General features: G+C 30.8%; 1 protein-coding gene across 2 annotated transcripts in view; it reads left to right on the top strand.

Moving 5' to 3' along the window:
• LOC129913825 (NF-kappa-B essential modulator-like) overlaps positions 1-22,851 on the top strand; it is a 76,325-nt gene extending 53,474 nt beyond the window's left edge. The window contains exons 4-5 of one of the 2 annotated variants that reach the window (XM_055992765.1): positions 18,117-18,337; positions 21,969-22,851. In XM_055992765.1, the coding sequence (XP_055848740.1) occupies positions 18,117-18,337; positions 21,969-22,077 (330 nt within the window). In that variant the 3' untranslated portion in view covers positions 22,078-22,851. Of the gene's footprint in view, positions 1-18,116; positions 18,338-20,012; positions 21,176-21,968 lie in introns of those variants that run through there. The other variant, XM_055992756.1, reaches the window with a different exon arrangement.
• The last annotated feature ends 424 nt before the right edge of the window (positions 22,852-23,275 follow it).

Here is a 23,275-nt window from a genome sequence, read left to right as displayed (position 1 = left end):
TTATATATATTATTTTTCCAGCCCAGGGTTTTCCATTTTTCATCATTTTTTTTTTTCTGTTCGAGTCTTTGGCCGAGCAGCCATAGAACGTATATCTTTGCGGTGTACACACAAGGTGATCGCGCACATAGCAATTTTTTGAAAATGGCCGACTGTCAGCTTGGTTAGACATGATGGTGCTGCATTTCTGTTGCTTGCAGCCAATGTGGCGACTGAGACTCTTGAGCGTTAGTATGCTTTGAGTGGTAATTTTATAAGCTGTATAGATTTAGATATATAAAATGCATTTTGGAGTGCATTCCTAAAGCTGAACAAAATTTAATTAATTTTTAGTTTGGGAAAAAACTAATTTAAGGTAAAGTCTTGTAACAAAAATGTTAAGTATTTTTTTTGGTTTTATATTGATTTAATCAGAGAACAATATTGCATCAGCAGATTATAGGTAGGTACTCTTTAAAGTGGTTAGTTGTGGTCATTGTGATCACGTATAGTTGATTTAATTATATATGTTCATTGCGCGCGCAGTTGTTTTAGCCCAAGGAAATACCACCGCTAATTTGCGGTGAAATAAGCATCGCTGAACTCCAATTAGTTGCGATGTCTGCGACCATGAACTCGTTTTTATACAATCAATTTGAACAATTGAAAACCACCAACTTACGTTTTATTGTGAGCTTTCGATAAAGGTTAACTTCGTTTTTATTTTGATTGTTGTTTTAAGAGAAAAAATGATATTTCGCATTGGGCGAAATATTATCCTAGAACTTGTTCTTGTAAAAAATGTAAACGGTGAATATATAAGTAATTAGCACAATAAATTTTAATGTGATTTGCCGTTAATTTTAGACTCTTCAACATCGCCCACTCTCGCATAGAGGCATATTGTGTGCATTCTACCACGAACACTAAGTAATAAAATCTCTGTGAAAATTAACATCGGCATGTGATGAAGTTTGCAGTCATAAATTTCTATTAAAAGATTAATAGCTGCTTACGTTTCAGAAATAAAAACAAATATTTATTTTGTTTATTTTCTTTTTTAATCTTGTTTTTTCTCACACATTTTTTCTTAAAAATAAAAATAACACCTGCCTTGTTAACATTATTATTAACAACATAAAAAAGCATAGATTTTAAAAATAGATTCACTTGTTTATCTCTGAGAGACATTGTAATTTTTCAAATGACGGAAGAAACTCTTTGAAAAAATAAATAAAAACTTTCTCTTTCTCATGATGTGTGCCTACGGCATACATTGTTTTTTATATTACAATTAATTTTGCAATCAATAAGCATTTAAAAGCTCATTTATAACATTAAATACAAAAAAAAAAAAAGTTGAAAAAAGAGATTGGAAATGAAAATGAAAAACATTTTCCGCATCGAGCACAAAATTTATGACATTCATTTTCATTTAAGTATTTGAATCATTAGTTTATTTATCTTCAAATCTAAGTTCGGACATACACACTTTATTTTGTATTTGTGTTTTATATTGACAAATGGAGCTTTAGTAGTAAAAGTAGGATAACTGTGTAAGTGTGAGCCATACTGAAATAATCCCATGATGGATGCGTTCACGATCAATAACTACATCGCTCCTAAATTTCAGACACGCCAATAATATGATCAAAATTATTACTTTTCTAACTATATAGCCGGGTTCCTTGATCATGTGTAGAAATCTAGTACAACTGCCACTCCTTTCTACTCGAGCAGTCGATTATGTGTTGATTGCATTATTAGATCTACTAGTCATCTACTCATGAGTAGTCTACTACATTATACAATTTTGTTGTGAATTTTTCCAAGTTTTGACAAGTAACTTGCTCTTGGCAAACTACTCAAAACTACTCATAAGTAGATGATCTGGTGCATTTAATACTACATTTTCTCTTAGAGTAGATTGAAATTTCATTAATTTTGATGGAAATTTCGTTAAAATTTCAAATACAAATCCGAGATAAAGCAACTCGATTATCCAACCCTGAGTGGAAACGTATTAAGTCAAACGTATTTAGATTTTCACTTGTCAAATGCAGTATTAATAATAGCCGCGTTCTTTTGGAAAAAGAACGAAGAAGACTACTACAACCAACACATTCTGCTCAAATGGGAGTGTTCAGTCGTTGTACTAGATTTCTGCTCATGATTTGTCTACCACTTCCAAATGAACGCGGCTAATGGAAGTCAGAAAATATTTTTTGACAGTTCAAGCATAACAAAATAGGCACGTCCCACAAAGTGAAACATATAGATTAAAATTCATAAGAAGGACATAAATTCTCAACTTAGCGTTCCTTTTTTTCGAAGAAATAAAGTCAATTAAAGCTTCAAAAAAAGAACAATTTATTTAATTTTCATGATGTCATTTTTGTTTTTTTTTTTTATTTGACAAACGTTTTTCGAATAAATGTTCAATTAGAAAACGATATACCTACCTCTAACATGTGTGCATGTACGCATAGAAATTGAAAACTTAATATTGATAATCATTAAGCATCGAAAAACAACGATTCTATTGAGCACACTCAAACAATTACCATAATTATTATACCCCATCTGTAGATACATACGTCAGTATTCTCTTGTATCATGCTTGTAACGAATCAATAAACAAAAAAATCCAACATAATAAACCATTGTTTTTGATACAAATTAATAACCTACCCAAGCACAAAGTCTCAGCCAATAAAAATACATTAAAATAAAAAAAATAACATTTTTTACGATCAAAACGCTGAATACTCTATGAACGGGCAATAGAGATCGGTGACAAGCTGTCTGGTGAATGTGAATACCCAAGAATCACATTTAAATTGAGAACTGTCAGTCAATTGGTATTCAACTTCATGCTCTATGAGATAATGTTTAGCTAGGTGTTGTATATGTGTGTCATAATACAATGACACCATCCTTCTAAAGAATCAATGTTCCGTAGAGAATTTACAAAACAACAACAACAAACGCAATGACAATAGAAAATATTCTAATTGTGGTCTCAATTAAATAGAAAAACAGAGTCAACATGTCATGTGATATGCGCTATAAAATACACAATATGACATATCAATGGAAGATCAAAATGATAAATCTTATGTAATCTTTATATCTTGCCATCTTTTTCTATAATGCCATGGTATAGCCATAATATAATTGAAATAAAACAAAAAACAGAAAAAAAAACAACAACAACAATAAAATGATCAACCCCTTGTCTACACAATTGCATGTTGTTGTAGAGTTCATAGAACAACAAAAAAGAAAAAACATAGAAACCCATAATGCATAACAAATTGTTCAACTTGTCACTTTGACAAACGTGCGGATGGCGAGTTCCCGTCAGACCCGACAGATGGCTATATTGCCTATATTTTTTTTATAAAATTAGAAATCCCCATTGATGAAAAGTAATAAACTTCAGACTTCACAATCGTATTTAATAATTAAGACAGTCAGAGGCAGTCGGGCAAAAGATGTACGGTTCATCTTATTCTGTCCGATTCCTTTCTAGCCCAGGGAAATTAGTAATTTAAATCGCATTTTTCGCGGGACAAAATTTTTTTCATGGAATGTGTTCGGGTGGTTGTCCTTATCATAAAAGTCAATTTGTTGGGAAAATTGGAGGTTGGGAACAGCCGCCATCTTGGAAAAGAGATTGGTAGCGTTTTTATTGAATAGCTCCATTGTTATTCATTTTAACAGAAAATGACAAAGGTAGGACTTATTAACAATAAAATTATCTAAACAATGATATACAAAACAATTCCCTGAGTTGATTAAATAAAATTTTATAGTTGGTCAAAGTGCGGGTTTGTATCGCAAGGTTGGGACAAAATGACATTTTTTCATATATCTGACGAACTTTTGATTTGTTTGGATAATTCTTCAAGAATGAATTATAGTACTTATAATTACCTATAAAATGAGCCCACAATTGTTATTGTAACCATCGTATTGTAGAAGTAATCTAACTCCGAAACTCTCCATGTACTAGTCAAAAGTGAGAAAAAAGCTAGTTTTTTGCTAGTAGGCCGAGAAAATTTTGGGAGTAGAGGTATAACCAAAATATAAGTACGCAGTTTTGCTGCCATACTCGTGTTAATGTCGATTTCAAAGGTCTGACAACTCTAATTTTGGGCTTTATACGGTTTTTGGGGGGTTAAATAACGTAAGTTTTCCAGCTAACGTGAATGGGCTAAATTTATACTATTTGAAATTATAAATATAAAAGCTGATGCTCTATTATTTTTCCTAAATCTGGACACCTTAATCTCGGCTATGGGGTTAATAGAACTCACGATATAAGCTTTTTTAACTAACCATATCAGGCTTTTCAATTCAAATAAACAAACAAAAATCGAAACAAAAAAGCCTCTAAAACATAATCGTATAAACGGCTTATATCTTGAGTTCTATTGGTCACATCCTCAAGATTGGGGTGTCTAGATTTAGGAAAAATAATAGGGAATCAGCTTGTATATTTATAATTTCAAATAGTATAAATTTAGCCCATTCACGTTAACTGGAAAACTTACGTTATTTAACCCCCCAAAACCCGTATAAAGCCCAAAATTAGAGTTGTCAGACCTTTGAAATCGACATTAACACGAGTATGGCAGCAAAACTGCGTACTTATATTTTGGTTATACCTCTACTCCCAAAATTTTCTCGGCCTACTAGCAAAAAACTAGCTTTTTTCTCACTTTTGACTAGTACATGGAGAGTTTCGGAGTTAGATTACTTCTACAATACGATGGTGACAATAACGATTGTGGGCTCATTTTATAGGTAATTATAAGTACTATAATTCATTCTTGAAGAATTATCCAAACAAATCAAAAGTTCGTCAGATATATGAAAAAATGTCATTTTGTCCCAACCTTGCGATACAAACCCGCACTTTGACCAACTATAAAATTTTATTTAATCAACTCACGGAATTGTTTTGTATATCATTGTTTAGATAATTTTATTGTTAATAAGTCCTACCTTTGTCATTTTCTGTTAAAATGAATAACAATGGAGCTATTCAATAAAAACGCTACCAATCTCTTTTCCAAGATGGCGGCTGTTCCCAACCTCCAATTTTCCCAACAAATTGACTTTTATGATAAGGACAACCACCCGAACACATTCCATGAAAAAAATTTTGTCCCGCGAAAAATGCGATTTCATGCCCATATTTTGACTAATTGCCCTGAGCTATTCATCTAAAATAAAAATAAATTATAAGATTAATGATGTGGGCGAATATTTTAAATAGCAAAGTGACAGAATGCTGGTCTTCTATACAAAAAAATGTTTGTTTTGAAAAAAATTGACTGCTAGCACGCGCGTTAAATATAACGATCTGAAAAACACGGGAATTGTTTATAAATTTGTTGTTTTTGATTTAATTAAAATTTTATAGCCAAAATATTCCAAAAATAGTTTTAAAAAAAAAAAGTTTTTTTTAGAGAAAATAAAAAAGTAAGATCTTACTAACATTTTGATTTTAATAACCGCGTTTTTTCTAGGAGGTAAAATACTCATTAGTAGATTATTGGTAGATCTAGTACTATAAAATATACATGAGTAGTATACCACCTCTAAAGAAACGCGGCTAATAGTAATGGCTCCGTTCTTTTCTAGGTTTTAAACTCCTCATGGATAGATGATCTAGTACATTTACCACTAGAACAATTCGTGCTCCTATGCCAAGTTGAGGGAAAAAGCATTAATTTTATCGAAAGTGCGTTCCATATAAGATCTCTTGTAAAGTACTAGTAGTACTCTGGCACCTCCCAAACGAACCGGGCTAATATTAGGTCTGTTTGTTTAAATAATCCTGAATCTGTGTTGTTGTCATTTTCACAAAAGCAATAAATGTCACTTTTGGATTTGACAGAAGAAAATTCCCTTAGTGCATTCAGACCTGTTTGTTCATTTACATGAGGTCAAACTAAATCTTGTAATCAGTCATATATAGAGAGCAGGATCCTCAATAATATGACAGATAAATTATGTACTTACATAATAGGGGTATTCACGCAATGGTGTAAACTCTGATTAAACCTGGTAAAATAGTAGATATGGTAAACAAACTGTCAAATCCAAACAAAATGTTGACACATTTACCACTTTACCAGAGATTACACCGTTGCATGAGTACCCCTTATGTCCTTTAATGCTGATACTATATGTATAATATCGGAACTCTATACGCAAGCATTAAAGAAACTGTCAGTGAAAACCTAAAAAATACTCACTCAGTTACTATTCTTAAACTATGTTGCTACCAAAAGTTCGCTTCCGATACCTTGTCACACAACACAAGCACTGCGCATCGTTACGATTTTCATTGCCTAGCAACAGTTTTATTAAGAAATCTTTCAAACTCAAAGTTGCTTTCATTTATTTCTTCAACTTTCCGATATTTTTTTCAAGCTTCTTTATTGTTTTTTTTTTTTTTTTATCTGTCTCGTGTGTCCAACATGTTATGTTTTTAATTTTTTCTATATACAGAGTATGTTTCTTTAATACAAAATTCTAAGAATGTCGGCTTGTGGAATGAACCGCTTAGAAATAGGAAGAGGAATACAAAAAAAAAAAGTAAAATGATGGCGGCGTCCGTATATAGTCGGCATCTCATAACTGCCATCCTGGGATTTAATTTTTTCGTTATTTATAGATCGATAGCATCATCGAATTATTTTTCTTCGGGTTCCATATAAACCAAGACCAACTAACCAACTCCTTCTCCCATCCACCTCTAACTTCTTTCTCAACTATTTTTTTGCGTGCAGTTTCTTTTCCGTCGAAATAAGATGTATCATGGTATTGATTTCCGCTAATTGGTTTCAAATTGCAAAATTAATGGCCTAAAAATATCATGCTGGTGATGATGCTGTGTGTGATGGCAGTTCTTATAAAAGTTGTATGACTATGAATGTAGTGGTTGTGGTGAGTTAAAACTGCTTGTGTCGGCTAAACTTCAGAAAAACGAACTGACCAGTTAGACATTGGTCTTTTGACGTAAACGAATGGTTTATCAATTTTATTGATGATCACCACACTGAATTGTCATCATTCATTTAAAAATCAAATGGAGAACAAATTGTTTATCGCGCTATAGTTTGCGATTTTGTTTTATGCGTATTGTTGGGGTATACTTTTCAAGAGCACACGCTAAAGAATTTATATCTATACATTCATTGTGCTGTTACTTGATTTGAAGATTGTATACGCGTTTATTCACCCAAGAACTGTCAAACGTGTGGGGAGAATAAGAGGTAGGTATAGTGAATGGCAAGGAATATCGTTTTAATTGAAAAGGAATTTTATTTGAAGGAGACGATGCAGGGACGGGAGTTTTTTTTTTTTTTTTTTGAGAACGTGCGTTGTCGTCAGTCTGTTAAAAATGAATGAATTAATAAAACGAATCAAAGCATTATAATTGTTTTGATTGTCACCACGATACATTTATCTTTGGATGGCAATTTAAATTTTTCATTGAGAACTGAAAGTTCTGGAAATGTATTGTGTATATAAATATTTTCATATATCTTTAAGTTAGTCTGAAGAAATTTCTTCAAATTTTATCTTAAGAAATAAATGCGTTTTCACCAAATAGAATGGCGCAGAAAAGAATAAGACGATCACAGTCTATTATTGGAATGCTTGATTGATAGCCTACGCTGTTCAATTAACCAATTGATGTTGTCAGTGAAAATAAATTTAAAACAAAATTATGTTCTTGTTTTTTTACGTTTCAGAACAAAAACTAGCTAACTTAGCGAAAAACAAACAAACCTCTCGAGAAATTATAAAATAACATTGGTAGAGGTGTTCATTTCATGAAAATTACAGTTAGTTATTGTTACAGTAATTTTTTGCAAAAAAAATCTCAGAGTTGAACTTTGAAAATAATTGTATGCATGAAAACGCTTATAGCGCCAAAATGACGTTTAATTTACATTATTGAGTAATAAATTTTTGACAGATATAAATTGTGCTCAAAGGTCGATATTTTTAATAAATTTGAAACTGGTTAATTGATTGATAAAAAAAAAACAATTAATAACTGAGCGCCAGCTTAAACTTCTTCTTAAAAAAAGTAAGATGGCGCCTGCGACTGAAATTAAATATACAAAAAGATACCGCCTCAGTGATTGCTTTTGAATATGATGATAAATTATGCGACTTTTAATTTTTTTTAATTGAATTGAGATTCAACCAATTTGTGTATGTTTCTCTTTCTATTAATTTGAATTTATTTTCGAACAAACCGAAAAATGTTATATCCAATTGCAACAAAAATTGAAACAAGAATAGAAGAAAAAAGGAAATGATCTAGTACATTTACTTATGCTCTTCTTCCTGAGTAGATAGGAATTGCATTGATTTCTTTGAAAGCGTGTTGCATTGAAAATAAAATTGCTATTAAAGTACGAGAAGTAACACCTCCAAAAAACACTTATAGTGATTTCGAACGAAACCCACTTTCAATAAAATCATTGTAATTCCCAGATGCTCCCCACAGAAAAGCAGGGCAGTTTTTGTAGTAAATGTTCTAGATCAAATTCTTATAAGTAGGTATTCTTTTGTCAAAATTAATGTACAAAACGGGAGCGGGTCATAATTCTGCTTGTCAAAGTGCGCGCGCACTTTTTTACATTATCAAAACGATATTTTTTTACAGCATTTTTACAGAATTTTGATGTACAGAATTTTGAAATACAGTATTTTGACCAACCAGAATTTAGCTATACAGAATTTTGACTTTCAGAATTTTGTTCCTACAGCATTTTGCACATACAGAATTTTGACATACAGTATTTTGGCATACAGTATTTTGAATACAGAATTTAGCAACATACAGAATTTTGACCCCAACCAGTACAAAACTACACAGTTCCAGAATACCCAAACAGGAATTGTTTTAAAAATGTTGAAAAACGTATAATTATTTCCGTTTTATGCAGTACCCAAACAGATCTAATTATATCACATTCAGTGTTGACATTCGAAGTCAATTTGTGAGATTTGTCAGCATTTGACAGAAACTTTTTTTGAAATTTGACTTTTTATCTGCCAGATTTAGGCGCGTTCAAATAAAAATTTTATTTATTTATTTACTCTTGTTGAAATAAAAGTATAAGGGCCAAATCGGTTCCGAATCAAACAAACGCTTAAAGTAGAGTCGGTTTTATACTGGTTAAACGAGCGTTGTTTGATATTTTGCATCATTATACGTACAAGTATTAGTTTGTCACAATTTGCGCTCAAATTATTATTCATCATACTATCTTATTTTGAATTTACATTTTTATGGATTTTTTCGTTCATGCAACCTGACCGCAGTAGATATATATAGCTTCAATTATTTATATGACAACAAGCTGTAACTGTTTGCATATATGTATATATTTTTTTATAATTTCAAACTGCCTTGCCGTCACACGACGACTAATTAAACTAATAGCTACTTCATCAAACTGGCAGTTTCAAAACAAAGTCTAAACAAACCTATTTGCCACACCAAACGCTATCAAATATGCTTGCTCATGCTACACTATATAAACTTAATTCATATAAGATTTAATGGAAAAACATTCTAGATACATCACATCTGTCTTCGTTCTGAACTGTAGCTGACTTGCTTATAATTTATTGTAACACTCTTATTTTATCGGCAATTTTTGTTGCGTGCGAAGTCTTTAAATTGAGTCGATGCATGCATTTACGTCTATATGCGATAGATTCTCCCCGCGATGAATACATGCTGCTGTTGCTACCAACCAACCAACGATCCGATCGACACTCGGCCCCCTTTCTGTGTGGCAATTATAAATTTAAATGTAATAAAAAAAAAAAACTTGTATCACAAGTTGCTTGAGACTGCTTGGTACCAAACTACTTCACCATCCGATCCGCGTTCATTTTAATAAAATTCGCAGCGAAAATTAATAGGCGATAATAATTGGATCCTGTGATGTGCCCCGTAGGAACTAGAGAAACAAGTTTTCTTATAGCTTCTATAAAGTAGTTATAGTGTGTTTGTATCTTTATCTTTATAAAAATGCTTATGACTAAGATAGAGCTTTGAACACTTTATTCGCACCGACCATCGATTAAATCATTTAAATATTTTCTTCGCAATTTGTATATTTTTTTTACAATAATCGCTATACTTGCTTGTTCATTTAGTAAAGCGACCGACCATGCAAATATCATTCAGGTTCCTCCCCAACCAATTTGAGTTTACCTTCATAATTTTTCATCGTTAGGAATTTTCCAATTTTTTTTTTTTTAATACAATTTTTAAATTTTCCCTCACAAGACGACTAGCGAAAAAATACGCAACTGAGGTATAAATATATGAAGCAAAAAAACAAAATTAACATAACGTCCGCGCACGCCATCTGTATAAAGAAAATATATGGTTTCCCATAAAAACAAATTCGATGCTATAAATTTCAATGTGTGAATATGGGTAGCGCGCAACAAGCAAGTGAATTTTTTAAGTCAAAAAAAGGGGTTAAGAGTAAGGATTACGAGCGGAAGTACATTTTCGCAATTACAATATTTTTTTTCTTAACATTTTACCGGAAAATTGTAGATCTTTTTTTAATTATTTAAGTGTAATTTTCTTAGTCTTTTTTGTTGTTACTGAGTAAGTAGTAAGTGTGCTTTGCGAAAGCAAAGTGGTGTTTTCATCAATATGCACTTAACTTAGAGATGAGTGATACTTTATTTGCAACTTTTCCAAGCAAATGCGAGTTCAGCTTGATATTTTTATGATTGTGTGTGGAAGCTAATGCCAAAAAAAACAAATAAAGAAGTAGCGTTCCGAAGTATGAAAAATCTTTTTGCTTGTAAATCAACAATAATTGCTATCACCTTGCAATTTTTAATGTTTGGTCGACAGCCCTGTTAGATGTTGAAAACGTAAGTGGACGAAAATTTAACAAAAAAAAAAAAATAGGCCGTATTGATTACTTCACTAAAGTTCTTGCGTGCGCTGGGTTTCGTCGCACTCCGACTTTTACTATCTGTCAACGCAACGCTTCGTTCATTTTTGACACTAGTTTACCCTCCAGTTCAGATTTTTCTTTTTGACTTTGACAGATTGTCTACATTGGGCACGTTCAAACACCTATCGGATAGGCTATCTGGGATACCCGTATCTGGAATATCTTTTTGAACAAAGAGGTATCCAGATAGCTTGCCCAAGCAGCTACTAAAAAAATATGTAAATATTGAGAAGAGGAAACTTTTTCTTTTGAGCAAATTACATTTTTTTTATTGTTGAAAAGTACTTGCACAATCGCTTTGACTTTATTTCTTGCAATTTTTTTTATTTTAAAGCTGAATAATAGCCCGAAAAGTAATCAAAATAAAAAAAAAAACCAAATGTATATCAGCTGATCACTCCGATACCTGAGGTATACCAGAAATTCTGGGATACCTTCAGATTATTTTTTGACAGAAAATGGTTCGTTTCCTTGCTAATTTTTAACATTGTTTACAACAACAAAAAGCTATCCGATAGCTTTATGTTAGCTCTTTGAACGTGCCCATTGACCTCACTCCGCCGAATCGTTTTGACTTGAGTGAGGACAATGTGTAAAAGTAAAACTTATCGAATACTGCACGAAACGTCAAAAAAACGTTAGGCATGTTCATTTAATTACTAGAGTATAGTTTCGTACGACTACATAATGTTGCCCTGAAGTTATGTTCCCATGTAGCAATATACAAAATGACATTGACAGCTATTGAACACTATATGACATTTTGTGGTATTTTAAAAATAATGAGAAAAAAACTAAAAAAGAATCTTTCCTTCTCCTTTATTCAATGGAATAAAATCTGATATCTTAATTACAAGAAAATAATTATGTTACCTACCGCATTGATTATGTTACTACATCAGATTCAATATTATTTATAAGAGTCAACGCAACGCAACCATACGTAAACAATCCGACTTGTAAACAGCTAAACAGCTTTATACAGAAATCAGAGTATAACAAGAACACGAAACGACATCGATTTAATTTAAGAACTATATCTTAGCTCGGTTGAACATGATGCGCATTGCCACCAAGGAAGTGGGCCAAGATACAGTCCAACCTCTCTATTGAACACATCATGACTATAATTCAATTCAAAACCACCGCACAATGAGCAACCGGTGGTGGTGATGGTGACTGCCTGACTGGTGATGGTTAATGGTAGTACGCGTTTTCCAGATATCAACTTGGCGGATAAGATATGTTCACATAAAAATACACTACATTGCCGCGCGGAACAAAAATAGCTTTTCAAGATCAATCACATATTCCTTTAAGCTATATTTATACACATAAGTATAGCTTGTTACGAGTAAAGGTATACACTCTGTAATGTGTACATCAGAGTGTGCTCCTTGTGCGAGTGCATAATGTTTCTTCATTTCCAGTTGTGCCGATAATAATAATAGTGGAGGCGGCTTCTCCAGCTGCGACCACAACGGAGTTAAACCACAACCAGATGAAAGAAACCACAGCGCCAATAAGTGAGCCAAGATTCCCATGGGAGATCATGTTCAGCGCACATCATCAGAGAAGACCAGAACAACCCCCACCACCAGCCAATTCAAGTCAAGAAACCTATGTTTTGTGCCCCTCCCACCATCATCTCTCTTTTTGCCATTAAAGCCGGTGGGAAAGAAACACGCGATGGAGATTTTCAAAGCATAGCATAATACAGAATGCACCAGATGTGTGTGGGCTCTGCTCTCGTCTTCTGGATGTAGAAATTCAAAGACCTCACATGCAAAAATGGTTTGGCCGTTTCCCACCTTGGAATAGTATCAGAGAAGAGAGTTAAAAATAGTTTTTGGAAAACAAAAACCGAGGACTGCAAGACAGAAATAATGACAACAACAACAAAAACCATATAAGAAAATCTATTTTTAGACAACATGAAAGTCTCAATGAAAAACTCATGTTTTCAGCTTTGGACACTATATTGTGTGTAGTTAAGTTTTTATGCATTTTGTTTTAGTACGTTTTGGCCGCAACATCAATATGAAGTTGCCGCCACTGCACTGATTATGTGTACCTGTAGAGTAGATAGAGAATAGTTGATTGATTTAGCTAAGGGGTCAAGTATTATAATCAAACATACGAGTAGCTTGTGGATTGTGTATATAAGTTTGACAGCTGTCAGTACAAATTGTGTATATAAGCTGCGTTCTTTTGGAGGTGATAACTCATGACTAGTACTACCAGTAACTAACCATTCTATTTACTTGAGCAGAAGATCATGTCGTTATTGTAGTACTAGATCTACTAATCATCTACTCATGAGTAGTCTCCTTCAATTAAAGTAGTCTTCTTAAAATAACAAGTTTATAGCTTTAAAATCTATCAAAAAAAAAACACTGCGCAATTCTATACGACCCGCTTAATGGAGCAATTGTAGGCATATTAAACGGTTATGCTGTGGTTGTGGAAGCATCACAATCTTTTCATCCTTCCTTCGTACGATCGGCAAACATAATAGTATCGAATGCTGTAAAGCTTCGCTTTGATTGCAATAACAACTCACTTATATCCACCTTTGGATGGGAACGACTAAAGAGCTACAGATATATCGAGCATTAGCTCTGTGACAACAAATGGAAACCGAATCCGAAAGACCCATTTGACAGTTGTTGCCACACACAGTTTCAAAAGGGAAACGGGAAATACAATGATACATTTGTGTATCCTCTGATGCTGCGGTCCGGCCAGAAGTAAGCTTCATCAGATATGAAAATATTATGCGGCGAAAGACTATAGAAGGACGAAAAGAGAATATAAGGATTAATTTAGAGCTAATAAAGATTCACAGTGTCGTTCAACAAAGTTAACCACATAGAGTTGGACGACATAATTCAAGCTAGATGTATTAATTTTACTAAATATTTAAAAGTATAGTTTCATAATCCGCGATCCTTTGGAAGTGGTGGAGTACTCATGAGTCGATGATTAGTAGATCTAGTAATACAATTGACGCGTTATCTTCTGCTCGAGTAGAGAGATTGTGGTTTGTAGTACTAGATTTGTACTCATGGGCAGACTAATACCTCCATAGGAACGCAGACATAGTAAACACTAGCCTCGTTTCTTTGGAGGTGATAACTACTCATGAGTAAAAATCTAGTACAAGTGTGTAGTTTACACTCCGATCTACTCGCGCAGAAGATCATAATGTTGATTTTAGTACTAGATCTTCTAATCATCAGATCATACATAGTAACGTGGCTAAAATAGTTAAGGCAGTGCGGAAATTTTTAGTATTATAACTGGTGAATAGGCTTTAACTTAACGGTTAACGGTTAAAGCGAGGATACTTAAGTAACACTACTTTGTTTATAATGTGCACTGCCCTAGCATATTACCGTTTTAGTGTTGCTTGTGAAACAGGTTGTTTTAAGTGAAATTTGCACTACTGCACTGGCACATTGGCCACTCTTGCGAAATAAAAACTTCTTCCAAAAAAACAAGCTATGCACCAAATGGATGTATTGGCAACCCACAATTAATCTTTTATTTATAGGCTAAAATGCACTTAAAACAGTTCTCCCGCATCGTTCATTTCAGTTTACTCATTCAATTTGTACGTAATAATTAGATGTTTACAAATTTAAAAAAAAAAAGTAAAAAGTACACCTAAACTGGTTCAATTGATTTTGTGTCTACTTTAAAATAAAGGGGTTCCCAATTAATTTTTCAGAATCTATACAACCTTGAACTTACAATACAAAAATGGAAAGTTTAGATTTTGGCCTTCAAACAGATTCAAGAGGTGTCTTGGATTTAATGTAGATTTTTATAACCGCAAAGTAATTTTTATTTGTTTATTCAAAAGATAAACAATATTATTTTCATAAATATTATGTGAGTGAAAGTTTGGCGGGAATTTTTGAAGTACAATGGAAAAAAAAAACAGAATCTTTTGTGCAATGCGAATTAAACAAAAACGTAATAACCATTAAGATTAAAAATATTGCTGATTAGTGTTTGCGCGCCATTTTTGCGGTTTCTATAACTGATTTATTTAAACTTTCATTAATTTTATCGTTGTTATCATTTTTAATCCAATGTAGTTGTCAAATGAGATTGATTTATTAGCTGCGCTTTTTTGATTGGTAAATGATAAGTACATAGATCTAGTACTACAATCGACAAATGATATTCTGTTCAAATAGATAGAAAGTGTGTTTGGTAGTACTAGATTTTTAATCATGAGTAGTACAACTGCATTGAAAATTTAAAATTGTCCAAAGGTCATATCTGACATATGGGTTATCTAAATAAAATTGCTCAATAGTCGCATTTGACAGATGGATATAAAAAAAATGTTTAAGTTCGTAAGTGAGCTGTGTCGCTTTGAATTTATTCTAGGCGTGTTCCACAATTTCAGCTAAGCTAAATGTCAATAAAAACACGGTTATCCAACCTTTTTTTGGTTAAGCTACTCATCCAAGCTTGACCAAAGTGCACATAATGGTTTCATTTTCAGCTAATTCCTTCTCTATAAGAAACTTTTATCATATTTCCAAAATAACATATTCCTTCAAATTGTATAATGTCCCTACCATCTTTTACAACTTTTGACAAACAAATTACCTAGTAGTTCTCCTAGAATGTCATTAAACAAAGTTGTTAAATTATGACCTGCAAAGTTTCTTGTGTGATCGAGTTCCCCCCCAGGCTATACTTCAGCCTTTAACTAACTATGCACTCTTCACGAACATCAATGCACTGATGCAGAAGGCAACATCAAATAAAATAGCGGCAGCTTGGCTAGAAGAAACATCGTTATTAATAGCATAACCCATCAGGAATCAAGTTTCGCATCCTCCTCTGTGCTGGTGTATATTAAAAAACAAAAGTTAAAAAATAAAAAAAAAGAAGAAAAAAAGAAGAAAAAAACTAACCATCGGCAATCTAGTATCTTTTCAAAAGCAACTGGTTGCTAATTCATGATGCCATCGGGTCTAAAACATGTACACACTCTACAGACATTGCGGCAGACAGATCTGAAGACCAAACAGCTCCAGCTTGGCTATCACCACCATGATGTTTGGTGCTGCCTGCTGTAGCTGGTTGTTGTAGGTAGGCAGCTATAACTTCACTTAGTGCAATGCAGGTGGCGTGCTGCTGCACCGGGAGTCAGTAAAAAGTTGTTAATACAACTTCACGGTGGGCAAAATGTTTAATTCTGGGTGGAAATTTAATTGATAAGATCTTGTTGAGGAGAGTTTGAGTGGAGAGGCTGCTGTTGGTCGAGTAGAGTAGAGTAAAGCAGTCAGGAAGGCATCATAATGGCGAATCGTTGCATTGTCGCTCATTTATATGTATTTTTTCTGTGCACTTTGCTTGTGCGCATGTGCACCGGGTGGGCATTAATTGTGCGTGTAAAATGTGCTTGCCCAGGTCTGATCGCTGTTTCCCACATGTTGCAAATTGCGATTGTAATTTTTTTTTTGTTTTTTTCTTCTTTAGTTTACCTAGGTTGTTGTTTTAATAAACCAATTTCCATTTAACAGGTAGTAGTTGATGTAGACAAAGTATAATGGGCCGATTAAATGTTTGAATTAAATATAATTATCTTATATATGGCAGCACTGGCGGACAAGCCTAGACACTGTGTGTTCCTTCACGTTCAATCACAACTATTTAGACTGTCAATCAGAAGCAAAAACAACGAGAAATAAAAAACCAAAATCCTTTTTGATCAATCTTATAACACAACAAAACAAAGACGAAAAGAATGTACTGAGCTATTCATTAAGTGCCCCAGCCGCACATATCGCATTTAAGTAGCTCTTGGTATACTTATGTATTCGACTTCAGAAAAAAAAATAATTACAATGACACATGATTGAGGTTTTTATTTGATTGGAATGCAGCAGATTTTATTTTAATTGTGTGTGGAAAATTTACAAATTTTAAAATGGGTGGAAAATAACAGTTTTTGACAATTTCTGATGGTAGGCTGAATTCTTTCATTAAATTTTCATTTGCATCACAAACAGATAGGCCTATACAAAAAACAAAAAATAACCGCGTTCCTTTTAAGATCATAAGTGAATCTAATACTGCGATTGACACATGATCTACTACTCTTGTAGTTAGGACTTGTAGTTGGTAGTACTAGATTTGTCTCCTGCCATTTTATTATTTTTCTGACGTTTAGATATTAAGCATTCCTAAAAAAAAAAAAAAATAGTACTAGATTTCTAAATACATAATTGCATTATCTGTATGCCGGCTTATTTGGAGAAGTCTCCTCTATTTTTAACAGATGATGCCAATTAATTGCTTGGACATTGATTAGCTGCGTTCCTTGGAGTAGTAGTTGGTGAATAATTGGATTGTTACTACCTTAAAATTACAAATCAAATTTAATTTTCTATGATGTAATTTTTAAAATGAATCTCTTCTTTTGAACAAGTTGAAATGAGCGAAACATTTTATGATGATTCATAGGTATATAAAAACTTTCCCATTTCTAAATGATAGAAGAAATTATTATTGGAGACACATTTTTTCCGGCAGTAAAAGATTTATATCAATTTATTCAATTTACGTGAGTGCGATATAACGATAAAATGACCCGATAGATTTCTTTGTTAAATGATTCACACAAGAATTTTAATAAATTATTGTATTGCGTATTCACACCTTAAAAAATAAGTTGTAAAGCAATAATTTCTACGATTTCCTTATTTAGGGCCAATTAAAAAGATTCACTTTTACACCTAAACCATTGTGATAAGACAAAACCTTTTTAAATATGAATTGTAATTTAGAGCCAGTTTGACAGTAATTAAGTTGCCAAGTATTAAAATTTAAGTAACACTTCATATCTTTACGTTTGTACTACCTTACCGACCCTAAACTCAAGTTTTAAAACGATCCGTTAAGCTTTCTATGCTAACCACTTAAGAGGTAACCATTTTTGAATGAATACAGTCAAATCAATTTTCTATTCCAGTAGGTACCCAAAAACTAAAATAAAATTAATTTTTCACCCATCAAAATTCATCAATATTCGATTTATTTTAATTTGTTTTCTTTTTTTTATTACAGATGTGTTCCCGCAACTTAAAGATCTCTGTGGTGCTAATTTTACTATTGGTCCCCTTTATCGTTACCCTGCCACACAATCACAGTTTGTCTAAGAGAAGCAACACATTTTTCGAGCTGGATTGTAAAGGTGTCTACAATAAATCAATGTTCTTCCGGCTGGATCGTATTTGTGAAGATTGCTATCAATTATTCCGGGAGACGACTGTGCATCGATTGTGCAAGTGAGTAAAGATTTAAAAAAAACCAAACAAACAATATTACTAATTTTGTTTTTATTCTTAGAATTTTACTGTGAATAATAGTATGAAATAATATTTGATTTGGTTGTCTTCCTTTTTTTTCAAATTCCATGCCATACCTAAGATTTATCATTATTGATGCAATTAAATATTATGAAAAATTTCAATGCATCCATTTGAAAAATGATCACGTTTTGAACATAGTCATGTTTTTGTTGATTCACAAACTGTTTTTATTAAAAAATATATAACGGCGTATAGCATTTATTGTGAATATGGTAAATTTGAAGGACATACGAGTATGACGTTTTATTTGCTTTTATGACAGTTAATTAACACTGTGTCATTTTATGACCATTTAGCCAGACCCACAAGGATTGTACCGTTAATGTCAAACGGTTTCCCGGTTTCCATAACATGATACATTTTTTCGAGCGAACTCATTTGAGTAAACAGTAAACTTATAAGAAGTTTAATAACCCGAACTTTTATTTTTATGCCTTCAACAATGTATTACACATTCGTCAAAAACTTGGTACTGCAATCGGACCATTATATTCAAGATTCTTAAATGTTTGTCCACCCTTTAGTTAAGGGTCTCATTGTCAAATTTACCGGACAGACCAAATGACCAGAACTATCGATTCGATACTTTTGTCCAGAAATTTAGTGAATGTGAACCCCGCTTTAAGAACATTAACTTATGAAACCAACTATAGCCGTGTTCCTTTGTTATCATTTGCAAATTCTAATCTATACGACCAGAAGATTATGTGTCGATTGTGGTACTAGATCTACTTATCTTCTACTCATGATTCATGACTCATGAGTATTCTAGTGGAAAATGTCAAATTTCAGAGCTGCCACTTTTGCAAATAAAAAAAGACAAACAATTTAAATTATCTGAACAGCCTACTTATTCAAGTGGGATGCGATTCGAGTATTACTAATACTTTTAGCCTCTAACTATTTCAATCACTTATACATATTTTGACAACTAAACACGTTGATATTTAGGTACAACCTTGGCAAATATTAAATTTTAAAGTTCGTTTTAAAATTATTCATAAAAATAATATCTGATCGGAATGAATGTACAAGTAACACACTTGTAGAAAAAATTAGACCACCAGTATTAATATCCATCAATCATTTTCTGGCATAATTTGTGAATTTATTGGCATGTTTAAACTGTTCATCTTAAAAAATATCGTTGTTTATTTTTTTTTTTTCTTGTGAAGAATGTGATTTCTGCTATAAGAATTTCTTAAAATTAGAAATTCTTTAAATATCCTCATCAAACTGATCGTAAAGTAAACTTATTGTATGATGAATCGACAATGAAAAATGTACTAAATGGTATTTAAATAATCCATCAAATGTTTACAAGATATTCTCTCAGAAAATGTATACCTCTCTATTTTCTAATTTAATGAGTAATAAGCAAAGTAAAAATAAATTAATTTTTATTTTCTATGGCTATGTTTATGTTTATCGTTATAATTTACAAGTTAATTAAAGATTCATAGTCTGGCCGTTGCCCTTTTGATGTCCTTTAATATTTTTCGAACCAAATCAAATTTTCTATTATTATTCATAATTTATTTTATTTTGATTTTTATTTTAATTTATTTCCTAATTATTTTCGTCAATTTAGGCAAAAGTGCTTTACAACGGATTACTTTAAAGCATGTGTGGAAGCGCTACATCTAGGCGAAGAAGTTGAAGCACTTAAAACATATGTTAAAACAATAAATGGTGCTGCGCCACCACCAACGCCATATTCAATATAATCAGTAGTTTAATTGGTATAAGAATACAAAGCAAAATTATTGTTTTTTTTTTTTTATTTTATTTTATTTTTATTTTCTTAGATCTTTTTTATTTGTTTTCTATTATATTTCCGCTTCCTTTCTATAATTATTATATTCTTCTAATTTATTTATAAATAAAAAAACTAAATTTTCCTTATTATAAAAAATCATAATCCTTTTTTTTTTAATAATAAATCATTGTTTCTATATAATGTTTTATTTTATTTTTGTTATAATCAAGTGCAAAGTTTAAAACTTAAAAAAATATATAAAACTTAAAATTGTTTCCTTTAAGTGCATTGTGTCTCAGAAATAAAACACACACAAAAAACTAAGTGTAGACTTAACAAAAAAAATAAAAAAGAAAGAAAAAAAAACTAAAACGAAAAAAAAAGGAAAAGGCAAAAAATTTTCGGTGAAAATTAAGAAAAAGGACAAAATAAAAAACGTACATTCTTGTTAAATTGTTGTTAGATACATAATTTATATAATTCTTTTTTTGGGTATATACATATTATATATAAATATTATATAACTATACAAACAAAAATGAAACTGTATTTATTTTTATACTTATCTATAGCTTTTTTTAGATTTATTATATTATACGAAAAATGATTTTTTTATGATTTTACTTTTTATGATTTTTATTTAATATTCAATTGTATTTTTATATTAGTTTAAAACGAAAACAAAGTGATATAACTACTTCTATATTTTTACAAAAAAAAAAAAAATAAACACTAAAAACTAAAACTACTCTCTACTACTCGACTAATTAACTTGATAAAAATCTTTAAAAAATTTTATGAGATTTTTAAATATAATTTAAAATAAAAAAAAATAAAACGAAAAATAAAGGAATGGCGTATCCACACATGCTAGGCAGCTAAAACATAAGGATTTCAATGGATTTTCGGAAGAAATAAAAAAAACTCTATAATTAAAAAAAAACGAATTTCAAAAATGTCTACGGATGTTATAGCGAACAAAAAAAAAAACTAAATGATAAAGTGCAATGGTGATGAAAAATGAAACTAAGAAGGCTACTGAATTTCAAGAAGTTAAACAATATACAACACACTACTTTACCTACAACTATCACAACAAAAATACATTCATTTTTAAACTTTTCATTTTGACTTAAGTTCAATTTATTGGTATGTTTATTTGTATTTATTTTTTAATTAATATTTTTTTTTAGTTTGTAAGCTAATTTATTGATTTTTTTTTTGTTTGAAAAATTTAAAACTTAAAGTGTCACTTTTTTTGTACAAGAAAGTTTTTTTTTTAATTTTAATTTTTTGGAATTAATGTAATTTTTTACACTTCAAATACATTTTTTGTTTGCTTCATTTTTAATAACATTTTGGAAGCAACAAAACTGAAATTTGAAATTTTTGAACCTCAAATTGAAATCGATAAAAATTTATTTTTTAATTAATACATTTTTTTTTATTTCGTAAGCTAATTTATTGTTTTTTTTTTTTAATTTTAAAACTTTAAAGTGTCCCTTTTTTGTACACGAGAGTTTCTTTTTAATTTTAATTTTTTGGAATTTTTTACACTTCAAATACTTTTTTTGTTTGCTTCATTTTTGATAACATTTTGGAAGCAAAATTGCAATTTTTTGACAACAAAACCGAAATTTGAAATTTTTGAACCTCAAATTGAAATCGATAAAAAAAATTTTCTAACACCTTTTTGTAGACCAAGAAAAGTGTTTTCTTTTTTTGCTTGGGCTAAACTAAACCTATATCATTAAAAATTTTCTAACACTGTTTTCTTAAAATTTACAGGCAAGACTGCTTTGGTACTGAATTCTTCGAGGCATGCATTCAAGCATTACAATTGCACGAAGAAATGGATAAATTCGTCGACTGGCGTGATCAACTTGGAAAGAAATAAGCTAAAAAAAATCTTACTTTCCAAACTCTCCATCACCATTACCAGCTGGATAAAAAAACGAACGAATTTATAAAGAAATTACTTCAATTAAAAATATTTATAAAAAACGATGACATCATAAAAACTAGAAAGACCATTGAAAAAAAAAATAATAAAAATATTAAAAAAGGAAAAAATGAAAATCCATGTATTTATCTATTTATTTATTATTGTTAACATCTATATGCAAACTATACACATAAATGTATGTATGAATAAAATATAACAAAAAATATAACAAAAAAAAAAATAACAACATGTAAACTTTTGACATAATTGTGTACATAAATCAAAAGAAAATAAAAAGAAACAGATTTTATATGTTGTCCCAATCAAATTGTGGTTATATATTCTATTCATATTTAACTTTTAAATTAAATTTATGTTCTAAATTTTGGCCGCTAAATAAAATATAGAAAACAATAATTAAAAATGGTACTTTTTTTGCAACTATTTTCACTGCTTTGCAGTTTTGTATATTTTTCCCAAAACTTTATTGTTTAATTTAATTAAAAAATAAATAAAGCTTAAGTATAAATATATATTGTTTTTTTCTGTTATTTAAATTTCAAAAACGCTTCAAATTGCCTCAAATATATTTCCCATTTATTTCTTCTGTTTTGTAAAATATAATATAACAAAAAAAAAATATTCCATGCAACAAATTCCGTTTTACAATTAATGTATTTTGCAAAACTCATACTGAAAATAGTACATAACAGATAAAAACAAAAACTGATGTAAATATAATTTTTTTTTAATTTTTAATTTATACTTTATAAAATCATAAATAAGGGCAACTAATTTTTTTTGTAATTTTTTTTCTTAAAAATATTTTTTCATAAAATGGAAAATTTTTTTATAAGAAAATTCAACAAAAATAAAACAGATGAAATCAATATAATCAAACAACAACAGAAAAAAAAAGTAGGAAAAACAATAAAAAAAAAACATTAATATGATTAAATTTCTTTGGATCTAGTCGTAAAATTAATGATGATTGTAAATGTATAATTTTGTTTAATTTTTATTATTTTTATTAAATATTATATCCTTGAATCTTTCTTGTATTTTTTTTTTTTACTATTTTTCAGTTCTTTATTTTATTTTGATTAAATTACATTGTAATTATGTTTATGTTTAATTTTTAATTTATGAG

The sequence above is a fragment of the Episyrphus balteatus genome, chromosome 1 (genome assembly GCF_945859705.1).
Source record: "Episyrphus balteatus chromosome 1, idEpiBalt1.1, whole genome shotgun sequence".
In the NCBI taxonomy this organism is placed as follows: domain Eukaryota; kingdom Metazoa; phylum Arthropoda; class Insecta; order Diptera; family Syrphidae; genus Episyrphus; species Episyrphus balteatus.
Note: the sequence above shows the minus strand (reverse complement) of the source record. Positions and strands in the feature narration are given on the sequence as shown.